Source organism: Sminthopsis crassicaudata, chromosome 5 (assembly GCF_048593235.1).
Source record: "Sminthopsis crassicaudata isolate SCR6 chromosome 5, ASM4859323v1, whole genome shotgun sequence".
Lineage (NCBI taxonomy): Eukaryota > Metazoa > Chordata > Mammalia > Dasyuromorphia > Dasyuridae > Sminthopsis > Sminthopsis crassicaudata.
The window spans coordinates 252,940,455-252,967,447 of record NC_133621.1 but is presented as its reverse complement, the minus strand read 5'-3'; the positions used below and the strand labels follow the sequence as shown (position 1 = coordinate 252,967,447).

Sequence of the window (26,993 nt, the reverse complement as noted above, 5' to 3'; positions counted from 1 at the left end):
TCATGTCAAAAATAAAAGGTAAAGGGATCTCCTCTCTCTTAGGACTTTGCTAATTTCTTTTGGAATTCAGCCTGCTTTTAATAGCATTACAATTACAATACACTTTGCCCCTTGACTAGGAAATTAGTTGAAACCTGCAAATTCTTTTGAGACACCTTGGGACACTGGTCTGTGACCCCAAACTTTTGGGATCCCTTTCCCAACCTCAACAGTATGAAGCATCCATGGTTCGAACAGAAGACAGAGACCTCAGGTCGTTGTTTACAGAATTTCTTCTTTCCAAGAGACAGAAAAGAAGTAAATGACAGGTCACCACCAGGGATATCTATTATTTAGCCAAGAATTGTGGACAATTAAAATCTTTTTCTCCTTATTTGTCTCCAGTAGAAAAAAAAAAATCCACTCTACGTTATCTTCCTTATGTCTCTTTTACCACTTTGAAGGCTATGCTATTAGACTTTTTTTTTTTTTTAATGCTATTAGACTTGCTAGCTAAGTGAATTGCTAATTTGCTACTTTTTTCTGGATTAATTTATTTGAGGAATGACTGAAATAGATCAGTTTTGTTTTGTGTAGATCTCACTTTTTTCTGGGATGCTGGGATAGTGGAAGTCAGCTATGAGGAAGGGATTAGGACTCCCTGTCAGCAAATGTGCCTTTTGGCAAGAAGAACATCTTCAACATAACTCTTCAGCATCTCTAGCATGACATTCCCATAAGGAAAGAAAACACAGGTGACAATTTGACTATAATTTTTAAAAAATTCTAAAGAATTTTTGGTTGTAATCTGAAATTTTAAGATTGAAAACTGCATCATAGTTTTATTTTATATTAGTTAGCAAAATTATAAATGAGGGCATAGTTGACCCTTCTCTTATTGGTTCCATACCCCCTCTTCATTGATAATTGGAGGAAATGGAAAGAATCCAACTTGTGCTCAGCCCTTTTCTGGGCCTACCCTGTTAGAAGGGATGGCCTAATTTTTACATGATACTAATAACTGAATATTTGTTGTTGCTGGTTTTTTTTTTAATTTTTCAAGTTTGTGATGGTTGTTTTAAGAGCAAAATCATTTTTGTAATGCTAAAGATTGTTTAGATAAGATACTGTATCAAGGTTTTACTGTTTAGTAATGAAAGAAACGTCTAAGAGAAATTTGTTAGATTTTGGGTTAACTGCAAATTTTCGGAAAATGGTAATTTCCAAACCCATTCAGAAATTATCTAATGTTAAGTGCATCATGATCTCATTGTTTACATCATCTCAGCCTTAAGATAGTTTTAGGCACAATGATTTATAAACTTTTTTCTTTTTTATATTTAAAGCTTCTGATATGTAATTGGGGTATGTGGGAGAAATTTTTTTTTTGGAACTATAATATTATTTCTCGAATTTGAATCCAAATATGAATGGATAAGATCCAATAAATAAGAAAACCCACTATCCTAAAGAAATGCCATGGAACTTCAGAAGATGGAGTTTGAAAGATGGCTTTTTGAACTCTACTTGAGGTCAGATCCTTCTAACTTGATCCCCCAAATCATGTTCCTTTCTATAGGAATGATTTCCACCTATTTCTGAGTCTGTCAAGGGAGTGGAATTCATGTCTAGTTTTCATACCTGAAGTCAAATGCTTTGTCTTGCCCCTGCTCTTGTTTGTCTGGATGACATAAGAGATCTTGGCCTTTTTAAGCTAAAGTCTTCAACAGGTCTCAGTTTGACTGAGGCTGCACACATTCAGTGATTAAAGCTGGGTAACAAATGAATCTCTCTTTCATTTAATAAAAAAAAAATCTAAATATATAAATAAATGAATAAATGAATGAATATTGGAGGGAAAACCCTCAGAGTTTCTGGTCAAAGCAGAAATGACTGCTAAGAAAGTAGAAATAAACAGAGTAAGTCATTTGCCCAGGGTCATAAAGGTAGTATCTGAAATCTTGATACCAGGCTCTGTGTTCTAGCCACTGAACCAGCTGACTAGTTATTTTAAATGTACAGAATCATAGATTTAGACCTAGAAGAAAACTTAGAGATCATACAACTTCAAGCAATTTAAAAGGCAACTGAGTTTTAGAGAGATAAAGTGACTTATCCAAGTTAGAAGTGATGGGTCCTGAATTTGAACTCAGAACCCATAATTTTAAGCTCAATTCTCTTTCCACTGTACTAACGAGGAAAATAAATTCAAAATTAAAATGCCACCATTGAACTGGGGAAGCTCTAGATTCATGGTTTATTTGTGTATTTTGTATATTGTGAAGTGAGAAAAGACTTATTTTATCATTATTGTTCCTTCCAAGGAATTTGTTTGATTTGTCTTTTTGATAATATATTATTGCATCTTGCAGCAACTGGTAAAGTATAGGCAATCTTAACTTTTTTTTGGTCATAGTCATGTCATATAAAAAGCAGTTATATTGAAATATAGCTATAGATATAATACTAATATATAATATAACTTAAATGAAGTTCTGCATATAACTGTTTCAATGTAATTTTTAAATGCTATATATTTTACCAGATTTGATAAATATTCTGAAAGAGAGCCTATGTGTGTCTATGTTTAAATATCATATTGAAAAGTACATTATATAACTTGCAATATGTAATATGTTAGTTACAATGATTTCATTATATAGGAATTACATTGAAATTATATGTATTATGTATATGAAATTATATGAAGTTAAATATATAGTACATATAATTATATAACTGAAATATAGCTATACCTCATATAAAACTAGGCCCTAAATAAAATACTTTATATATATATATATACACACATACAAACACACACAAACACACACACACACACACACACACATATATATATATATATATACATATATATATATATATATATCTTTTACTATAACTGAATTTTCTTTGTAATGTTTTATATATTTTATTTTATGGGTTTAGAAAAGATACTGGAAAATGATATGTGTGTGTATTATATATATATATAGGTGTGTGTGTGTGTAAATATACATAGATACACATATATACATATATGCACAATAATATATTCATTTGTATAAATTTGAACATATAGATCTGTATATATATAGATAATAGATATATAATTAATAATGATGAGAGTAATTTTATTTAGCATAACTATGTGCCAAGTTCTATGCTAAATACTTAGTAATTATTATCTCATTTCATTCCACAACCATCCTAGGAAATAGATATTATTATTCCTATTTTATCAATGATGAACCTAAGATAGATTAAATGATTTGCCTGGATTTCCATAGCTAGAGCACTGACTATGACCAAAAAAAAAGTTAAGATTCCCTATACTTTACCAGTTGCTGCAAGATGCAATAATATATTATCGAAAAGACAGATCAAACAAATTCCTTGGAAGGAACAATAATGTACATTAGGTTTAGAAGGATTTTCTTTAAATCAATACTTACTTCTTAAATATCATTTAAAATCCAAATCCATCCCTCAATAAATATTTAAAAACAAACAAGACAGATCTCTGACCTTTCAGAATAATTTCCTCCAATAATAGAATTCAAATAATATGAAAGAAAAATACTAGAACATCAATTACTCCTTTGGTACTTAAGGGACATAGACCAGAAACAGGTTAAAAGTGCCCAACTTGGGGAGACAAAGATAGAACATGGGCTATTACCCTGGTATCTCAGAAACTGTACTAAACTCTTCACTTTGATATACTTCAGTTTTAAATATACACATTAACTAAAATTTTTCCCTACCCCAATTCAAGTGAAAGAACACATTCAGAAATGTTAATAGAATCTGCTGGGGGAGGGGAGTTATTAACTACATTTCATTTAATTTATCATCAGTTTATTTTTAATTTAATTGAAAGCAAAACTTCATGAAATTCGGGCTATTTTTGCCATCTCCCTTGTGACTTTGTAAATTAATACTCACTGTAGAATAGAGAGAAGATGTGCTCGAAACCAGTGATAATGAAGACCCATGGACTGGGAAGAGAGGGAAAAAATATAAGGCAAAAGATCAGTTAAAAACATTAACATAATGGGCAAATTCCCCAAAGGAATGGGAAGCAGATATAGTCAACACAAGTTAAGCCCAAATAGCTTTAGAAAAATCTGACTTCAGGTTGTCTGATAAATATGTTGTCTGCATTTCCTTCCAACCAAAACACTCAAAGTAAACACAAAGATACTAAGTTCAAGCTCAATAAAATGCAAAAAGCATTGAACATTTTCATTATAAAACAATCCATTAGTCATATAGATTATCCTATATGAAGGAACCTCTCAAATAGGGAATTGTACTCAGAGGAATCTACAATAAAACCTCCTGATTAAATATTCACAGGCTTACATTAAGCCAAATAAGCAGAAAGCTTCAAGATCTCTCCTTCATACCACCCACTAAGGGAAAACATTAATATTGTTTCAATGGAGTTTTTTTCCCCCTATTTTTTTCCAATAGCTTTGCTGAAATAGGTACTGACAGTTTATTCTGATAAGCACTTATCATTACATATGAAGAAGTGGTCATAATCATTTAGATGCAGAGGTATTTCAATGCATTCCAAATTGAAGTGCTACAGAAAGTAAATGGAATAGATGGAATTCTTTACTTTTTCATGTAGTATCTCTCTCTCCTGAGTATCTCTATTGATAAAAAAATATTGGACTATATACATAGTTCATTTTGTTTCTATATACATAAAATATTAAAGTCAGAACCAATAGCTCAGATAAAGCTGAGCTTATCATTCAATGCAGGAAAATCCTGCCAGCTTCCATATACTTTATATGTGTCATTAATTGGTTTCACAAAGGATGACAGTAATATGTAATTATATAGGCCTTTCTAGTTTAGTTGATACCTTCACATATAATTTTTCATTTGATTTTTACAAAGACTTTTTGAGATAGGCAGTATATGTATCATCATCTCCATTACAGAGATGAAGAAACAGATCCAAGTTGATCTAGAATACCATGAATTATAGAGCCAGGACTAGAACCCTTATATGGCTAATTGTTTTCTTAATGTCTATGCTTAAATAACTAGATTGAATTCAATGACCTTGAAGGTCTCTTCCTTCTAATATACAAACTATGTTATGATGATAGACTCTAGCCCCAGAGCTATTCTACTCTCCATGAAATAATGCTACTTCTCAAAATTTCTTATCTGTACCACCTGTAAAAACCATCAGCTAAGAGTGACAATTGTTCATTTTAACAGGAGACCAGAGTTAGTCCCAGCCACATGGCCAACTAAGCTGTGGAAACTTTGGAAGTTGCATAAACATTACATGCTTCAATATCCTTATTTGTTCAACAAGATGGTTGTACATGCTCATGCCTAAGTTCCTTCCAGCTTTAAACATTCAAATGTCAGTTTAAAAATAGTTTTATTATCTGTTGCCTAAATACTGAAAGGTTATATTTAAAAGGGACTTATTTATTCCCTTTCCTTATTCCAGATTGGTTTTGTTTCATGGACCATAATAGTGTCCATGAGATTTTCTTTTCAAAAATACTGAAGTAGTTTGCTATTTCTTTCTCCAATGGATTAAGGTAAATAGAGGTTAAATGACTTGTTGGGGGGTCACACAGCTAGTAAGTGTCTGAGGCTATATGTGAACTCAAATTTTCCTGACCTCAGGTCCAGTGCTCTATTCACTTTGATATCTAGCTGTCTCCTATATTCAAGATTGCTAAACTCAGAAGTAGTTGTTGATTTGGTATTAAGTGAGCCATCTCAAAAAGCTAGAGCAATTTGTTTTGGAATATGGAGTAATACCTAGCATACCTACATAGAGAGTTATATTGATTGGTAAAGGCTAACTTATCTTTCCTAGAACAATTCCCCAGTAAACCCTAATTGAAATTGCCTTAAAAACCCAAGAAAATCTTTTGTTGGTTCTCTTTCCCTTCCCCTGTGTCTGTCTCTTTGTTTCTCTCTCTCCACACACACACACACACACACACACACACACACACACACACACACACACCACACACACACACACACATACACATATATGTAAGTATACAAATGTGTTTTTATGCATGTCTGTGTCAGATTAGTGTGCTGGGTTTGAAGTTAAAAAATTCTTAGTTCAAAGTCTGCTTTTTATGTTAGCTTTGTGGCTTTGGGCATGTCACATCATCTCTCAATCCCAATTTCTTCATTTGTGAAGTAGAGATAATAGTAGTTCCTGACTCCCAGGGTTTTTGTGAGGAATGAGACAGTATATTAAATGCTTGGTAAAGCTTAAAGTGACATATAAATGCTAGCTATTATGTATATATTATAACTTGTTTATATATAGCACTAGAGGGGATCAGAAGCTGGTTCTGTATTTTGATTAATATAGGAAAACCCCAGTGATTTTTCTTCATTATTTTCATCCTTTACCAATATGTATTGGTACTTTGCCACTTACATTCTTGAGGCACTTGGAAGTTAAATGCAAGAGTCACATAGTCAGTATGTACATAATAAGTACTTAATAATTGGCACTTAATAAAAAGTGATAGAGTGATCTGAACAAAATTCTTCCTTTCTCTGAGCTCTCTATATAGTACATAACATTGCTTCTCCAAATAGGAACATCATTCTTCAAATGATGTTGAAATTTCCTTTCCTTCAGGGATCTATAAATATAAATATTCATTTTGGCAATCAGTAAGGCATTTATTCAACACCTATGGAGGTGTTAGCATTATCAGGTGCAAAACATCCTTATTTTGGCAGAATGAAAATCTAGATCGCTCCCCCCCCCGCTTTTATTCTCACCCCTCAGGCTTACCTTCTTCCATGCTGTCTCTGAATGAGCCTGAATGACTAATGGCTCTGGGTCTTTCTTCTAAAGATGTGGCACTACCACACAGCTGGGGAGTCATCATACAGATCAAAGGAAGAATCTTGAGCAGGGATACTGTTGGAACGCATCATGCTGGGGCCAGGAAGATTAAACTGGGATAGGTTGGTGGGACTCACTGCAAAACAAAATATATATTCAATTCTCCATTTCCTTATATATTCAAAAGGGAAGGTTTTCTTTGAACTAGAGAACAGATTCTTTCAAGAGATTACATAAACAAGTCATCCTCCATCAGAGTAAGGAGATATTATTTATTCTGAAATATTCTATAACATATATGTTATTTAGTTCCAGATAGCAAAAAGGATTTTGCCATTTGATCTCATTGGGTCTGGAATTCCAGAGTGAGGAAATTCTCTTATACTAAGGTTTTTTTGTTTGTTTGTTTGTTTGTTTGTTTTCCTAATCAATAGTCTTAGAAATTTAAACATAGCATCAAGAAGATATAAAGTACTTATCCATAGTCACATAGCCACTCTGTTATGAATAAGACTTGAAGTGGAAGCCAGGGTCTCTGGCTGAAGCCAGTTTTCCACATATGACTATGCCACACATGGTTTTTTTTAGTCACATACTAAATGGTAATTATTCTAAAGCCTCAGTTTTCTTTCCAATTAGTAAAAGCATATTCCTATGAAAAGCAACCTTTCCGTTTTTAAATTGATATTAACCAAACACAGAAAAAGTGTCATTATCTCCAGAGGTTATAATAAAATTTTAATTACACATTTGCATATGTAATATGAGAAATGAATAAAAAGTTATCTGTTTCTAAATCTTTACCAACTGGATTATGGTAATACATTTATCTAAAGGTCAGACATAAAGTGGGAGGAGAACTTAAAATGAAATTTCCAAAGTATTAGAATTGGACAATCCAAGCTTTAAGATACGTATTATGCCAACATTTTCAGTGAACAAATACTCAACCCACACTCATATCACCATCATAACTTACCCCAGCTAACCTATAATAGCAAGAAAGCTAATTAATGTTTTTGTTTTTGTTTTTGTTTTTTTTTTGTTTTAAATGAAAGTGAAATTAATGGTGGGTAGTTGACCTGTTTAGCTAAAAATAATCAACCCAGACAAGCCCTAGGTGACTTTTATAATTCCTCCCCTTTTTTTCCTTTAGCATATATATTCTTTTAATGTCAAAGAAACCCATCCAGTTTACAAGTTGTAGTTCAAAATTATGTTTGTGAGCTAGTTGTATAGAACTAAGAATGCATTCTCACAAAAACAAAAGTAGTAAATGGTGGCTAAGTGCCCAATCCAGATCACAAAAGCCCATTCTCTCAAAAATATCATTAAAATGCTATGTATTTGCAATGAAAAATAATAACATTAACCATTCTATTTATTTCACAAAACTGAAAGAAAAATCTAATAGACTTGAAAAAGAAATAGCCCATTTTATTTACTCTGTGTTTTGCCTTTGTTTTGTTTTCAAAAGTGAATGCTGGTGTATGAGAGGAGACAGGTTAATAGAAATTTGTGGGTTGATGATGGAAATTTGTAGTTACTTCATAAGAATTACAGTTTTAGAGTTATTTGGAACCTTAGAAATGATTAAATGTTAAATGATATTTCTCAAGGTATGAGAAGGAAAGAATAGAAAGAAACATATTTCTTTACATCTCATTTAGATTCCGTGATGATGTCAGGTATACAGGAATTATTTAATAAATGCTTATCTCTTTTGTTTCTTTTCCCCCATTTTTCCTTTCTCCCTGTTTTCCTTCCATCTTCCTGACTTTTTTCTATTTTCCTTCCTTCCTTCTTATCTTTCTTTCTGTTTTCCTTTTTTTCATTTCTACCTTCTTTCATTCCTTTATGTTGTCCTACCTTCTTTCTTTCCTTTCTTATCTTCCTTCCTTCCCTTCTGTCTTTTGCCTTCTTTTCTACCCTGCTACCTTTCTTCTTTTCTAACATCTTTCCTTCCTGTCTTCTTTTCTACCTTCCTTCCTTCCTTTTTATCTTTCTCCCTCCCTGCCTTCTTTCTAACTTATAGTTTTTATTTTCCTTCATAAGGATATATTAAAATAATCTTATTCTTATTAGATATTATAGAAGTGTTTTGTTTTTTTTTATTTTGTTCAGAAATTAAAGGGACAGAAAAAGAAAAAAATTGTCTTAAACTGATTGGAAAGGAGAGGTCTCATGGTAAAATTGGATTGAGAGGCAGCTTATATTTAGGAAAATCCAATGTTAGTCATCAGATTAGTGATCCTAGAGAAGAAACCTAATCTCTCAGTGCCTCAGGAAATATTTTATCAGGGGTTATTAACCTTTTTTGTGATAAATATCTTTGGCAGCTTTGCAAAGACTAAAGATTCCTTCTCATATTAATATTTTTAAATGCATAAATTTAAATACATAGAACTAGAAAGGAAACCAATTTTCTTGAAAACCAGTTATCAAGATATTAAAAAGTTCATGGACCCTGACTAAGATTATAAGTGTCAGGGCAGGTGCTGATGACATTACATTAGAGAAAGCTTCTACACTGGGATTTCCATGATTCATTGAAAATGTATGTTTAGCCTGTGGTTAGGAGAGTAAGGGGAATTAAAATGGATTCAAGATGTGTGTATTCTGAGGATAAAGTAGAAGAGAAAAAGGGGCAATATACAACATTTGTAAAATGTCATTAAAGATGAATAGGTCAAACATTTCCCTGGACCAACCACCAAGAAGAACTGTCAGTCCAGAACAGCATGTTTAATGCCCAAAGGGTGTGTGTGTGTGTGTGTGTGTGTGTGTGTGTGTGTGTGTGTGTATATGTCTGAGTGTATGTTTATGTGTTGGAGACTGAGGTGGCAATTTATAATTATATTTTTCAACAAACAAGATTTTCACAAATCATAATTCTGGAGCATTTGAACAATAAGTTCTGGGCCCAAATGACAAGGAAAAAAATAGATTTCCCAATCAAAAGGCCTAAAGCAATACATTTGTCAATAAACTTGCAAATAGGGCTTATTATCAGATGGTATTAATGCTAAAGTAGGATATTTCATTGACTATTTTTATCTAGATTAAATCTCTACAAATTCAATTCCAGGGGGGACTGCAGAGGAATATAGAAACATGCTTTTAATATACTCAGCCTATTAAATTAGTACCAGTTGAATTTTCCCTTTATTTGGAAGGCAGATTAGTAGAGCTTAAAAGACTATAGTTCATATTGATCAGCTTTTTTATTAAAGTAAAGCAAAAGTTTCCATTTTACTCAGAAACTACCAATTCCTTGAGGATCTGGTAAAATTTGAGTTAGTTTGGCAAACTATTGTTATTTAATCATGATCAAGTCTTCATGACTCCATTTGGGGTTTTCTTGCATTTTTGATTTCCTTTACAGGCTAATTGTACACTATTTCAAAGTCTGATTTATTTTTTGTACAGCAAAATAACTGTTTGGACATGTATACATATATTGTATTTAACTTATACTTTAACATATTAAACATATATTGGTCAACCTGCCATCTGGGGGAAAGGGTGGGGGGAAGGAAAGGAAAAGTTGGAACAAAAGGTTTTGCAATTGTCAATGCTGAAAAATTACCCATGTATATATCTTGCAAATAAAAAGCTATAAAAAAAGAAACAGCCTCTGAATTTGTCTTTCTCCTTCATTACTTCTATCTAAAATATTAAATAGCTATGAAATTGACTGTGGTCTGACTATGTTATACTTTTTATGAATAGATTTTGTAACCCCGACCATCTAGTGATTCTGGAATACAATTCATCAGATTGTAGTTTGTTAAAAACTTTCATAGACAGTATTCAATTCATCTTTTCAGATTGTTTTTCTTTCATGTCCTCTTGTAGAGGGCTGGAACAAGTATACTTGAAAGAAGTATACAGGTGTTAACTCAGTGGAATTGATGAGATAATGATTCTCTAGTTCACATGTATCCAGTATGATATGATATAATCACTCTAGTTTGATATGATGATATAATCACTCTAGATTGGCTTATACTCAGTATATCCTAATGATGTAATTGTAATAGGATATTTAAGGGCTGACAGAACTGGGGACAAGGTCAGATTCAGATTGCGACTGGTTTAGACTGGCAGACTGGCAGACTACTGGAGGAGATTGGGTCAGACTATGACAGACACAAACTGTGAAGGAGACAATAAAGACTTTGGACTCCATTCTTGTCCATCCTTGTGGTGACTATCCTGCTGAGACCAAGGCCCTTTCGGAGAACATCCAAAAAACTAACCCAAATATTACATCCTCTCATATGTTTGACACTCTGGAGCAACTAGCCTCTATTTGTTCTTTCCCATACCTGACACTCCCATCTTTGCTTAGGCTATATCCCATGGCTGGAATTCTCCCCCTCCTCACTGTTACCTGTTGGGAATCCCTATATGCCTTTCAAACTTTTTGAAAAGTCCAACTTTAAGTTCTCAATGTATCTTCAATTGCTTTAGATTTACTTTTCATATATTTTGTACTTTTATATGTATGTGAAATTTACTCTTTCCAGCAGGGTGAAAGATCTTTGAGATAAGATATTGTTTTGTTATTGTTCTTGTTTCTCTAATACCTGACATATTGAGAAAAATGAGAGCAAAATGAGAGAATAAAATAACTCCTTAATAAGTCCATTTTGCCATTTAAATGAAAACTTTGGTAATTGATATTAGAGGCTTGTACACCTCCTTGGTCAATTAGAATGCCAACTCCTTCCTCATGCCCATTTTTAAAACTGATGAAAGTCTCACTAGATGGATCTTGAAATGCTGCTATAGGCAAGAAATTGCTGAGAGACTCCCAAAAGTGCTGACTGTGTTGGGAATTATAAGCCACTGCAGAAGCATGGTCTTTTAGAGAATCAGCTATTGGGCAGGAACAATTGTTCCATAAAGAAGTAGTAAAAGAAAAATAAAATAAGATAAAAGATAAGTTATTGTGATCTTGATAATAAACATAACTATTTAAATGACATAATACCTCTAAAAGGATAACTAGTTTGATTAGATTTTTGTCCTGGACCATTATTTACTAATGAATGCTTTCTTTATATTCTAAAACTCTTCAAGAAAGTGGGGGTTTTGCTTTTTCTTGTCATTTATTTAGTTTGTTATTTTGTATTTCATTTTAACAATTCCTAAAGCTCCACCCAGAGCTAGGTCATTTATGTATATATAATAAATTTTTTATTATGGAAAAAAATGGCAAGGAAAAGACTTTTTTAACCAACAATTTTTTGACAAATGTTTTAGGGAGAGTTTCTTAATACATAGCTTTTTGCACAATTGGAGAATTTATTACAATTTTTGCATGTTTTTCAGGAAATCAACAAATTATTTTTAAGGTGAAAGTAGCAAAAAAAAAAAAAATCAAGATTTTACCTAAATTGGAAAAGTGGTATTTTCCTGTTGCCGATGATGACATAGCAGAAGGGGAAACAAGAGGTGATTGGTTACCAGTGTCCTGTAGGCCTCCAGTTGAGTGAGATCTTAGCCATTCTTTACCTTCTTCTTGACTGGCCTGCCGGGATGATGGGGTGTATCTGCAAAACAACACAGCTGGGACACTTAAACACCCCCACAAGGACAAGCCAGTACCAAAAGCTGGAAAACAAACAAGAATACTTGGCTATTCAGATTGAACAAAATTCTCGAACATATTGAATCTAATTTTAATTGCTCAGTTTTTACAGATGATTTAACACCATCTGTTGGAATCTCACAGGAAAAGAGGAGAATTCTTGAGAAGAAAATTATGCTTCTGTGAGATGGGGAGTAAAAAATCACAAGCAATGAGCAAGACAGCAAAGTTAATTGAGAAGGACACAAAGGCATGTGGGTGAGATGGATAATGGTGAGATTTGAAATGGTGGACAAATGGTAAGCCAGAAACCAAGAAAGGTGAGCAGCTTCTTACAGAATGACACCCATGATAACAGGGTTAGAGAAGAAGACAAACTGAGAGCTCATGAAGACTAAAACGTGGAAGGGGAAGAGGAATTTCATTTGGGAACAAAAACTATTCAGATCAAAATTGCCATTTGCATTTCCAAAGGTAATTATGGCATCTTATCTGAATCTGAATAGAGAGGGAATTCATTTATTTAATCATGGCATAAATTTTCTACAATAAAGTTTTTAAAAATTAAATCATTTGGCAATGATATATATATATATAAACACACACACACACATATATATATATATATATATTACTGCTAACCAATAGAAGAGATTTAATTGAGAGAAAAAGACTGTGAAGATACTAAGCATGCCAGATTTCAAAGCTGTAGTCAAGTAAATGAACTCAGCACCACTGAGAAGTAAAGTCATCATATTCCAGGACCTTTGTCATTTGAACTTTCAGCACAGGTATATAATAATAACATATAAGTTTTCCTTCCTCTTGTAGAAAGAGGGAATATTATGTTTTTATATACTAAGGTAATAATAATCCTAATGGAATTTAATCTGAACACAATACTTTTCCTCAATCCACTCATCTTTCTCCAGTAGTGAATGGATATCTGAGGAATGACTTGAGATGTAGGGGGGAATAGTTTAAATATAAACTATCTTGGCTAACTGATCTGATATGTTCTATAATAATATGAAAATGCCTTCCTTGATTCAGTTAGATATTCAACAACTAGCCCCATCTGTAAGTAAAAGAGCCCCTACCTCCTACGGGTTCATACATCTGCCTCCAAGATAGAATATAATAAAAATGGATGCATTTCCAATTTCAATCTTGCTATTTGCATTTGTTTTGACTGCAAAATACCATCTGAAAAACTTTATTTAATATTAAGTCCTTAGCAAAGAATCTTTACTTTCCAAAATACATTCCTACTGGACTTAAGTTGCTCAGGGTTCTGGTCACCACTTTATGGGGTCCTATGCATATAATTTCTCAAAAATGTTTTATTCTGATAAAAAACAAAGAAAATCACTAAAAGTATTCTTTATTTTCAATGCCAGATGCAAGGAAAAGGAGGAGAAAGAGAAAGACAGCAAACAAAATTGACAGAACAACAGAAAGCAGGATTTGTGCTAGAGAAATATATACCTTAATCCCTTTTTGGGCAGCGTATTTCTGTCAAGCTGCATGCTGTTAAAACAAAGAAACTCCCTAAGGACATACTGTAAACAAAACTCTTCATAATTACAAATTCTACAGAAATTGTTCTCTGTGTGAACCCCTACAAAATAATTTGCTATAATACAACTTGAATGGTTAACTCATTAAAGAAGACTATGCCAAGGGTTACCAGATGTCCATTTCTGACAAAAATGTGAGTTCCTTTTCAGAGCCAACCCCATTTGAATAATTATTTTGTTTGGCAATTCCTAAATATACCTGCTTTATAAATTTAACAATAGAAGGGATGCCAGAGATCATCTAGTCTTTTTCTTTTCTTTTCTTTTCTTTTTTTTTTGACAGAAGAAAAAACAGTATGAGATAGGATAAAGGACTTACTCAATTAGAAGAGGAAGTTTCAAACTCAGTTCCTTTTGCTTGCAAATTAGCTCTGCCTTCATTGCATGAAAGCATAGATTAACCTTGCATATTACCAAAGGCTGAATCTGATTTAGTCTGGTTTTATTTCCCTCCCTCATTCTCTTATTGTAAGAAATAGAGCTGTGTAATGTTCTGCCAATTTCCTATTTGTCTACTATTACAAATTTACAGGCAAGAGTAACCAGGGGGTAGAAAGGAAGCAAAGCTCTATTTAAATTAGAGTGGGATATTTTGATGAACAGGTTAGATCACTGTAAATAAGCACACACAAAAAAAATCTTTTTTTTTTTTTTTTTTTTTTTTTTTTTTTAATAGGGAAATCCCATTCAATAGAAAAAGATGAAAATTCCTCTGTTTTCCCATGTTGGGCCCAGGTATGTCCAAATTAAAATCCAAAATGACAGGGAAAGCACTGGATATGTTCTCCTTCTCCTGATGATTAAGTATTTTTGTCTAAAAATATATGTTTCTTCTTAGTCTGACTAGACATCTTAATGAATTAAATATTATAAACCTTCTGTTAGGGATTGTAAATTATATTATTGGTGAATTATCAAAACAATAATTTCCTGAGTCTCTACTTTTCAAGACCAATAGAGTACTGTATCTTTTGCTATATATGAATGGATATAGAGATAAAGGATAATGAGTTTCTCAATCTCAAGAAGGATGCCATGCCTTTTTACCATCAAGTAGAGGCTCCTAACTATAATTATCAGAACATTGAGAAGAAATGTTAGAATGAAGATCTAACATTTTGTCTTTTTTCTAGAATCATGAACTCATCAAAAATTAGAAAAAAATAAAAGATATGCATGATGAGAATGAGATAATACAAATGTTAAATTAAGTCATCTTACTGTTAATTAATTGAAATCCAAGCTAAAAATGTTTTCTTTTTGAGTGGAGCTTACTAATTCAACACTTCAACATAATGGAGATCATTATGTAACTAAGAATTGCCAAAAAAAAATCACATGATATGAGCAGCCCATAAATGCCAGTTAGAAGGGCATTTAGATATCATGTAGTCTCTGTTACACTTTTAATGAGGAAATTATTAATTAGGGAATACATACAGTAAGTAGCAGAGGAAAGAACTGAACTCAAGTTGATATGAAATACAATATTTTTTTCTACTCAACCAGAATTACCTTGTAGAATTATGAATGAACTGATTGAACCTACAGCAAGTTTTTTTTTAGCAAAAAAGTAGCTTTTACAAAATTACAATTATGTTGAAACATCTTAAATCTGATCCTGACTTAGTTAAGGAATTGCTTTTAGATGTCATTTCAGAACTTCCCTCTTATAATCTGTACAACCTGGCATCAAAGTTCAGTACCATGAAAGATATGAACAAGTACTGAATATTTTTGCTCATGTTCTTTGATGAGTCTATACTCGTAACATAAAATTAATAGAAAGAAAAAATAATAAAAATATTGATTGAATAAATCAGCTGGATCAGTAATTTTTTCTTAAACCAATATGACCAATTAAACAAAGATTTACTGTCGCTTGCAAAAGTTAAAGATGCATGATTTTCTCTTAAGTTCTGTAATAGTTGCTAAAATGACAATAAAAGACTGAAAAGGAATTATTAAAGAGGTAACTCTTTACATTTTAAAAAGAAATAAAATCCCTCTGAATACAATCTTAGGACAAAATCTATTTACTCAATAAACATTTGTTAAGCTCCTACTATATACAAGCTTCTTCAAAGAAATGACCCCAAAATAAAGATAAAAAGCAAAGATAATCAAGGAAAAATTATAGTGCTTAACTTATTTAGAGCTATAGACTCAATGAACTACTGTAAATATGAAGCTCTACACATGGTCATCAGACAATGCCACATGTTCTGCATTTCACAATGTGAACTCTATGAAGTACTTATGGTTTTCAACTCATCAAAGAATTCCTGACTTGAATCAAGACTATATATATTTTTTTCACTTCCATTTTTTTATCTTTTTGTCTTGAATTCCTAGGAAAAGAGTGGAGACTGGGGCCAAGGGGAGAGGGGTAATGGAGACCACTCACCAAAGAAAAAGAGTAAAGCTACATGACAAAATTATCATCAATGTAGGAATCACTCATTGGTTTTACTGTGGCTAAAAGGATCATTATTTCTCAAATGTGTCTTCAATTCTATTCAATTGTATTTGTGAAACAGAGAAAAGGAATTCTATTTAGTCAGATTAAGTTTTATAAAATAAATTCCATGAATACTCTTGAATTTTTACATAAGATTTTTACTAATATAAGTAAAATATGATCCTTAAATCTCAACAGATGGCAATTCCAATTTCAATATATTTATAGCTAAGTAATTTTTGTCTAACAAATTTTTATTAAATTTATTACTTGTAATTTTCATCACAAGAGTAAAATAAAGAATGCCCTTCAGCATCAAAAGGATTTGAAAACTCTAATTAATGGGTCCTTTAATTATCTGCACAAGAAAGCAAAAATTAATCAATATTTATATTTTATAGTCATATAAATATTAAATATTAACTCTGTAAAACTTAATGCATTGATTAAACTAACTTGCTAAAAGCTGATGGATGATCATGTAAGTAATTAAATATGGGTTTATTGAAGTTTGCTTTATAAAATTTCATACATGTCTTTTAATATTAGAATTCAGTGAAGTTCAAAAAATCAATTTATTTCAGCTACTAAAAGCCAAGACTTTTTCCCAAGGAAAAGAAAATCTATACTTCTTGTCATATTTCTCTACCTGGCATTGTATTAGCTTTGATATTTTATAATTTGAGGTCATATCAAAGTGTTCCAGAGGGTAACATTGGGGTCGTTATATTTTTATTCAGTTATCATGATGATTGAATACCAGAGTAATACAATGGCACATGATTAATCAGATTCACTTATCTTTATGACAAAGTTGAGGGTGCAGGGGAAATCTGAACATTTGTAGTAGGGAGTGATCTGGGTTAATAATTTGAGTTTAGATATAGATTATTTGTAATTTTCCTACTGCCTGGTAATTGGCCAGTTATCAATCTAATCCATCATAAACATATGAATTGTCTCTTAGTTGTACATATTTCAACTACAGAATGCTAATGAGCACATATTAGAAAGGAAGCTATTTCCGAGGCTCTTAATGATTAACTGCAAGAAATAAAAAAAATGATGAAGTCTTCTATTCTTTCTACAAATAGTTCATTGAAAAAGCTACAGAAAGAAAGCACTATTTTTTTACATTATACTCCACACAAACTTATTAGTAGGCTATTTGTTCTTACACACACACACACACACACACACACACACACACACACACACACAAAATGTGGGAAAAGGAAGCAAATGTTTGCAATCCAGTTGATGGCTTCCAAGTATTCACAAAAGCTTGTCCATTTTCTGAGTGTAGCAAGGAAAAAAACCCACAAAACTATCTTTGCAACTATATTATGATCTAATGACTTAGTAATCATATTATGCCAAGTACCAAAGATTGCAAGATTTCAGAATGTTCTCAAAAGTGATTTTTCATGCCAAGCGATAGTTTGCCAGTCTCACCAATAATTCTATAGTGAAGAGAATAAAAATAAAGAGAATAAAGGAAAAAGAATTTTGAGGGGCAAGGTATTACTGTTTTATTTTCTGTTAGATTCATTTCAGAGAATAGAGAAAAGATTAGACAAAAATTGGAGAATAAGTTGAAAGTGAGGTCTAATAAAACTCTGAATGAAACTTCTTGGTATGTGTGCAGGAATAGAGAAAAATCAGAAAGACAAAAGTTCTTTTTTCAGGAAAGAGTTTGTGGAATAAAAAATAGCTGCTTGGAGAAACCAGGAAGTTTGAGGACAGGAAAGAGAAATGAGGGACAACTAGGAGATAGGCAATAAGAAAGATTTGAACATTAAGTACATTCTTCTTTTTAATGAGAAATGGTACTTGTCAGCAAGTGATAAGGGAAGCAGCACTTGAGACTGTGATGAATAACTTCTTGGGCAATACTAAGCAGTATCAAAATCCATGTGCATTTAGTATCTTTAATCAGCAGTAAATAACTTCTTGTGCAGACATGGTCAAATTCCCAAGGAAAGGTAAGTTTGGATAAACTCTCTGCTGGAGGGTACATTCAAATGTATATGAGATAAATATAAGATCAGAGATCATCCATTTGAGTAATTAAGTACTTGAGAGAATATATTTCCATTGAATATTATGCAAGACTCACTTAAATATGTCTCTCTCTCTCTTCATGTTAAAGAAACCCAAAACCAATCTTTAAAACTCTCTAACAAATACCTCAAAATCAAGAGCATCAAGGCTTTTAAAAAGATACCAAAATTTCCTTTAAGAATTTGTGACTAGTAATTTGCTTTGAAATCAAACCAATTTGTTATGATTCCCAATGATTCATTAGTTCGTTGCCCATATATACGAAAAGAAAGCAACTTGAACATATTGCCAAAAGCATCATATTAGAAATTATTTAAATAGACTACTTAAGAACATGAATAGAGGAATAAGGGACATGTACTCCTAGGGCTTTTGGCCAAAACATTTAATTTGTGATGAGACATTATATATTATATGCATATATATATGCATATATATGCATGTATATACACATATATGTACACTTTGGTTTTTATTCAAGTTGATTATAATATGATTAATATATATGTATGTATATACATGCATATGTATATCCACATCCATATAAATATGCATATGTATATATATGTATATATATATATATATATATACATATATATACATACATATATATATATATTTGTATACATACACCTATACCTATAACTAGAAACATAAAAACAATCACTGGATCTTATATATATATATATATATATATATATATATATATATATATATATATAAAACTCATTTATAAATTTGGGCAGAGTAGTTCTATTTTTGTCTTTCTATGAAAGATCCAATCTTATATGCTTCCACATGGCAAAATTCTTTTGCAAATCATACAAACTTCACCCATGGGCAAAGCACATGTACATTCACTCTGTATTCTAATTCAACATGAGTAAATGTTTCAATATGGATTTGGTTTAAGCCTTCAGCCTCCTCACTGCTCTAGACATCAGTGTCCTCAGCAAAGCTCACCTTTCTGAAAGAGTAGATCTCACACTACCAGTCCTCATGAGCAGGCTCTGAACCTCTTGAGTGCCTGTAGTCAATCCAGACAGAGAGCCATGATGACTGAGAGGGAGGTCAATAGACTCAGAGCTTGTATGGAGACTAGTCATTGACTGGTAGCTTGGAGTGTCCTTACTGCCAGCAGAAGAACTGCTCAGATTAGCAGCCCACACAAGACCACCTGAGGTGAAAGAGTGAACCGATGCTGGGCTGGAAGCCAAGGAGTGGCTTAAGCTTAGAACATCTGTCGTTAAGTCTGAGGGTTTATTGAAGAGAGGGCTGCTGCCTTCACTCTGCCCACCAGCACTGCCCAGGCTGCCTGTACCGGACGATGGAGAATCCAGACTGCCTTGTCGCGCTAATGTGGTACTAGGGCTGGGCATTACTGAGGAAGATTTCCCAACCTCAGAATTAGGTGCAGAGGCAGATTTGCCACCCGCCTTGGCACCAAACAACCTAAAAGAAAAACAAATAACAACTTCAGTTGTTATTCAGAGAAACTAATATCCACATTCAGCACTAATTCAGGGTACAATATCTATGGAGTCCAAGCATATGTCTGTGGTAAGCAAGTGTGGTGAGTAGATATTGTTTTAGGTTTTTGAGTGTGTATTTTGTATTTCTGAGTTTTCTGATGAAATGCCAACAGTCTACTGGGAAAAGTTATGAGGGAAAAATCATTACACAGAGACCTAAATTAACTCATGAACACAAGGAGGCCAAGGTAGAGCTGAGGCAAACAAACAAAAAGATGTCTGCTTTTAATGGATGTTTCAAGTAAACAAAATTATACAAAATAAATGTTTTGATTGTTCCTGCTATTAAATTATTTATAGCATCATATTCTCAACATGGCTTCAGTTATTTCAGCATAGAACACTTGCAAAGGCAGGCTTTCTACAGTTTATTCAAAATTTAAACGGTTGTTTAGGACAATTTTTGAAAGTTTTTTCTGCACAGCTGGTGACTTCATTGGCTGCCAAGTATTATTTAGTTAGCCTCACTATTGGGCACTGAAAGAAGCAAGTCAGGTTCCTTGTAATCTTTCTTTGGATGAGCAAAAGGACTGCATGTCAGCTGCCAGGAGTTTCCTGAAATACATATGGAAGTATAATGATGATATGAAACACATGATACCTTGCTACAAGGTCATTGGAGATGATGTAGGTGATGAAAGTTAGAGAGCAATTCAGAAAATGTTTCTGTCTTTTAGATGCAGGAAGTAAAAATATATTAAGTAAAATTTCATTCATGTAAATGTGGAACCTCTGTGAAATTCAGCAATGAGAGAATGGTTATTGTTTGAATTGCAATAAAAGGCATAATTCTCCATAATAGAATATTTCATAGCTAATAAGCAAGGATTGTTTCATAGGTAATGGGCCACAGGAGGGCACTACTGGCTTTTATTTAAACAACAATGGTACTAACTCTGCATGTCATGATTTATTTTTCCATAAAGAATCAACATTTCAAAAAGAAATATTTACATGAATTAAAATTCTATTGAAGAAAAAGCCACAAATCTTTAAGTTCTTAAAAACCATCATGCATTAGAAATTGCTTAAAACATAAGGTAAATGTTTCAATATCTGTCATTTCCAAGACACAAAGAAATATTGTTTAAATAACAGGAAGGAAACATATGTAAACACATAATTTTGGAAACACCAGGGACCTTGGATATTACCTAAGTTAACACTCATTTTGCAGATGAGAAAACAGATCCAAAAGAACACAGCCCTTATTTAACTTCACTGAGAGAAAAGTCCAAAAATTAAAAATATAACTTTATCATTCTACTGGAAATGCAATATTTTTAAAAAAAGATTTCTATCTGTGGCATAAATTTACTTTCAGTACCACTTAAAAATGGTTTCTATTATTCTGAAGTTTTGTTTATGAGATGCTGACATAGTCAAATAATATAGTTAGATTATCACATAATAGCCAGGTAATGTAATCAATTAGAAATCTGAATATTTCCAAAGTCTATCAGTCATTTGTTCAGAAATATCTAGATACTTCAGTACCATGTAGACAAACTCAATCTAAACTATTATATGGAACCTTATAGTTTGGATAAGATAGGGAACATCATCTATCTACATTTATGACTATCAACTTGAAAGACATTCATTATTATCCCTTGTTCATTAATGTTTTTAAAATAATGGACAATTAGATGAAAAAAACTGTCCTTTTCCAAAAGGGATTCACAAGTCCTGCAGTGTGGACAGCAGGAATGCATGTTGGAGAAATTTATATTAGAGATTAATTATTAGTATCTATTCCATATTGCTATCAACTATTTTTAGAATAATATCTTAAGTCTTATAAAGATGCATTCTATTGATGAGTCCAACTTTGGTAAAATAGGTCCATATGGCTGCTACTTATACTCCTTTTGACAATTTTTGTGAAGTTTGTGTATGTGTGTGTGTGTGTGTGTGTGTGTGTGAGAGAGAGAGAGAGAGAGAGAGAGAGAGAGAGAGAGAGAGAGAGAGAGAGAGAGAGAGAGACTTCACAGATTGACAGCATTTAAAAAATCTAAATCTAAGGATCAAGATGCACAAAATTTCCTATTTTTGAGATATTAAGTGGGGGTGGATAAAAATTATCTTTAAAAAAAAAAAAAACAACTATGACTCCTTACCTTCTAAATGTAGGTGATGCAATATCAGGATACTTGGAACCTGGTTGCCTGAGAACTTGTGTTCCACATGCATTGGCAGAGGTTGGGCTGGATTTAGGGGAAGTGGATAAAGAAACACTCTCAGAATCTGACATTGCCACCTTCTCCTTCTCCTTGTCTGTCTGATTGATGGTCACAGGACTGGAACGGCCAGATCCAATCTTGGTTGGCTCTCTCAGTTTGGTAGCGGTGGCCCCTCCAGATTTGCTACTCACATTGGAGTCAATACTGCTGGTACTGGATCTATGTCCACCCCGGCCAGGAATGCCACTTGTGCTAGATTTTGAAGGGCGTGGTAAGCTTCGGTATTGAAGTGTTGTCTTTGAATTCATGTGCAGCACACCATCATCCTGATTTTGCGAACCATCCAAGCTGGTTTTTCTCCCTGCATTGGATTTCCCACCAATGGCTGCTGATTTGGGGATTTTACCCAGTGTTGCAGATCCACTGGTAATAGTTGCTCCACTTGTAGTTATCATAGTAGATGATGCAACACCAGGCTTTTTAAATCCAAATGACCCAGTGGCAGTTGACCTTCCAATGCCTGATGGGGGTTTTTTCCCTTCATCTCCACTGCTTTTTCCTGCATCTGAAGGAGAACGTTGTATAGATGTCCCCTTGAGGGTCGTTTTTCCTTTCTCAGAAGCTTTAGCATCATCTGTTTTTCCTAATTATAAAGATATATATGAGAATACACTTCTACATTTTCAATCTTAATTACTGTCATTTCGTGAGATACCAGAAAAAGTTTTCTATAAATGCTATTGTTTCATAAGGATTTCTTTTAGAATTCTATTTTCCCCCAATTTTAAGGCAGCAATTTCATCAATAATTGTTGGTGGCAAATCAAAGCTTTAAAAAAACATCAGCCTAGCAGTGTGGTCTTAGAGATAGATATGGGAGGAAATAAAAAGCTAAGGATAACAAACAAGCAAAGATAATGTCTTCTTGCCCCTAGCTCACCTTCCCGTTTTTTCTTTTAAGTATCCCAATATCACATCCTATAAACAATCCCCAAATGTTACTAGCAAAAATATTTTGCATATACTTTATTGGAAGCATTTATTTACATCTATACTTCAAATGATTCTGAGTATGTCATCATTATGAAGCACACAAAAAAAGGAATAAGGCAGTTCACTACAGTCTCTTCCTTAATACACATGTCACTTATAAACACACAAAAAATATCATATTTGCATGGCTTTCCACACTTCAGAGTCAGGAAACTATTTGCTACCTATAACATCTGTGGTGAAACTCAGTGATCCTATACAAATTCCAATACAAATTAAAATACAAAAACCTTGATTAAAAAGTTAGTGCTAAGTGAACTTTTTCATTTGTTTCAGCTGGATCAAGGAACAGAAGGATAGAGGAATAGATTGCTCTAGTATCTTACAGATTTTTATCTGTTTCTACCTGGATGCATGTTTGATGTACATGAGAAATTATGAATGTTATGTTGGGGATAATGGTGAAAACAAAAGAAAGATGGAATGAAAAGGCAGAGAAAGGGGAGAAGGAGAGAGAGGAAGAATGAGGAGAGGAGGGAGAACAGGGGAGAAAAGGAAAAAGACGAGGAAGGGGAGGGAGACAGAAAGAAAGAGAAAGAAGAGAAGGGAGTGATGGAGTGAAGGAAGGAGAGTAAAAAAAGGGAGAAAGGACAGGGAAGGGAGAAAGAAAGAGGAAAAGAGATGGGAGAGAGAAAGGAGTGAGAAAGAGGGAGAAAAAAGGCCAAGAAAGAAGGGGAATAGATGGGGGGGGAAATGGATAGAAAGATGGGGAAAGAAAGGAAGGGGAGAGACAAAAATCAAAGAGGAGAGAGATAGGGAGAAAAGGTGAAATAGAAAGGGGGATAGGAAGATATACTTTTCAATGATGTGAGGAAAATTCTTATGAATCATATCCTACCTCCATGCATTTGACAGATTGTTCTTGGTCCCTGAAATGCACTCCTTCCTCAATTTTATCTCTTGGAAATCTTAATTTCCTTCCTGGTTCAAATGAAGGATTATCATCTTCAAAAGGCCTGTCTTGATTTCCTAGTTAGGCTTCCAACCCCAATTTAGAAATAACTATATTTGTTTTCTGCAATATGTACATATTGATGAACACATATGTTCACACAGATAACAAGGAATTTATTTTTTTACATAGGTAGGTATCTATGAATATGATGTTTTCATCTAGAAAAAAAAAAGACTATTGAGGGCAGTATTGGTTCACTTTTGCATTTTTATACAAGTGCCTATATCAGCTCCTAGATATATAGTGTTTAAGTGGTTTATTGTTTTTTTGCCCACTTCATAGGGTCATTGTTAGGAAAGTATTTTTAATTCATTAAGTGCTATACAAAAATGAATTATTATTATCACCATCATCTTAATTAATGGGGACCATCATCATCATTTATTTATTTAAAAACATTTATAAGTGGAACAAAATTAATGCAAACAGTCCACTTAATAGGCTTCAAAATAAAAACCTACCAGGAGTCTTGAGGCCACTTGTTCCAGCTTTGTGCCTGGATGGTATCCCTCCTTGAGTAGACATACCCCGTCGCCAAGACCCTGTCTGTGAAACTGACAGAGCTGCCTTCTGTCCTCCCTTCTCTGTGTCTTCAGACAGTCCTGAGGGAGCAGCTTTCCACTTGTTGCTGCTGTCTATGTGACCCTCAAATTCTTCCTCTGGTTTCTTATGCTCTTCCATATTATCCCAGGTATCAGCTGCTACTGAACGTTTCTCTGAATCCATCTTCAGCTATAAGAAATGCATCCCCAAAAACTATAAAATGTGAGTTAAGGTACAAGCTTGTGATTTGGAGGAAAACAAAATATCGGTAAGAAGAAATCAATGATGTTTTGAAGGATTGGAGAGAGTTGGTTTTTTTTTTTTTTTAACTATTTAGTTTTACCTCTCTATATAATGTTCTATTTGCTTTTTAATATATTTTTTTAGAATTTCCACTATCATCTTAGTACTTGTCTGAATAAATCTTTGCCTTAAATCCCTGATTAAAATTCTATGTGGACGAACTGATGTTCAAAGAGAAATAGAATGAAGACTTCTAAAATTTCAAGTGAAAGCAATAAAAGATAAACACTATTATATATTAATTATTGCTTAACAGCTCAAAATTACTCACTCTTTTACAGAGATATTAATCAAAAATAACCATCATGATCCAAAATTAGATGCATTTTTCCTAATGTATTAGTTAGATTTGTCAGAAACAATAAGTAGAGTTTGAGAGATCTTTGGTTCTGTTAGACTATAACCAATATAAAATTAATTTGCTCTGATGGTAGTACATTCAAATACAGGAAATTTCTCTATATCCTCAGAGCTTTCAAATTACAGGGAAGAGTAGATAATCATAGAAAAGATGGGGCAAATACCCTACTCTAACATAGAAGTACTTAGAGGACAATATCAAAGTCAGCCCTGCCAATGATCAATGACCTTGCTGGACCAAATTGGATCCATTTGTGTAGCATTTTGATTTTTTTTGAGTAGAAGTATGTTCCAATGTGTTGGTAAGAGTACCAACACAACACTGGGTGAATATTAGCATGGGACCATGATGGTAATATTTCTCTTGCACAGTTACGTACATCATGGCAATGATCTTTGCGCACCCATGTGTATCGGGTAGTTTGCAGGTAGAAACCAAAAAAGGAGCAGTGGCCAAAGGAAGGAATGCATTTTTACCTGAGTGTTCTTACTTGATGGGGCGATGTTGGAGTAAGAACTGACAGAAGATCCAGTATTTAGGTCATCTGTGCTGAGATTATCAAGGGTATCACTGAGTCCACTACTTACTGAGCTGCTATCATCCCAGCTATAGGAAGTAAAATAAAAATTAGATTTATATAAGATGGTTACAACTTCAACCCTACTACAAAAATCAACAGAAAAATGTGTCTATGTATTTATCCCTGTGTGTATAAATGCATTCATGCATGTTTGCATGTGGATAAATATACAAAGCCCTATGTGTGAGCACATATAAATATGCTTAGTGTACAAGTCTGGGCACTTCCAAGAGAACATTCCTCTATCAAGCTCTGACTAACTTTTCCCCTAGACAGTATAAATCATTCTCTACACCAATGAGGCAAATCATAGAAATGTTCAAGTTTGAACACTAGGTTTCATATATATGTGCATACATATCGCAATTGCATACAGATATATAATATACATATACATGTGCATAATACACATTTATATATGCAAACAGAAATGTATGTCATAGAAATATTTTCAAATCTCAACATATGGAAGAAATATACATCCTTTCTTCACTCCTTATAGGGACAAGTTTTTCTGTACATTATAAAAGCATTGTTATAAATGTTTTTGTGGAAACATTGTACTTATGATGGTTTCCATATGAATGGACCTAAGATAAATCTTGCTAGTAAGTATTATCAATTATATATACCATATACCAAGCTACAATGAAGCTATTTGCAATTTATATATCAGCATCCATTGTAGAGGCATGAAGTAATAAGAAATTCTATGAACTTTAAAAGTGATTTTACCTCCCAAAAGAAAAATTGTTCTTTATATCAATCCTATAAGATAATTAAATGGGAGTATTATTACCCCACCCTATTGCCCTTCCCCCCAAATATCAGAAAATTGAGGCTCTGAGTCAATGACTTTCCCATAGAGTTAATAAATGCTTAGATAAAATTTGGACCATGCCGCATGGCTTCCAAAGGGAAAGTTAG

General features: G+C 33.1%; 1 protein-coding gene across 1 annotated transcript in view; it reads right to left on the bottom strand.

Moving 5' to 3' along the window:
• Positions 1-26,993, bottom strand: part of NAV3 (neuron navigator 3) — a 490,821-nt gene that overhangs the window by 99,056 nt on the left and 364,772 nt on the right. Inside the window, 9 exon segments of the mRNA XM_074270837.1 lie at positions 3,928-3,980; positions 6,800-6,884; positions 6,886-6,989; positions 12,254-12,414; positions 13,941-13,982; positions 19,521-20,009; positions 22,210-22,915; positions 24,741-25,011; positions 25,963-26,092. Of these exon segments, the coding sequence (XP_074126938.1) occupies positions 3,928-3,980; positions 6,800-6,884; positions 6,886-6,989; positions 12,254-12,414; positions 13,941-13,982; positions 19,521-20,009; positions 22,210-22,915; positions 24,741-25,011; positions 25,963-26,092 (2,041 nt within the window).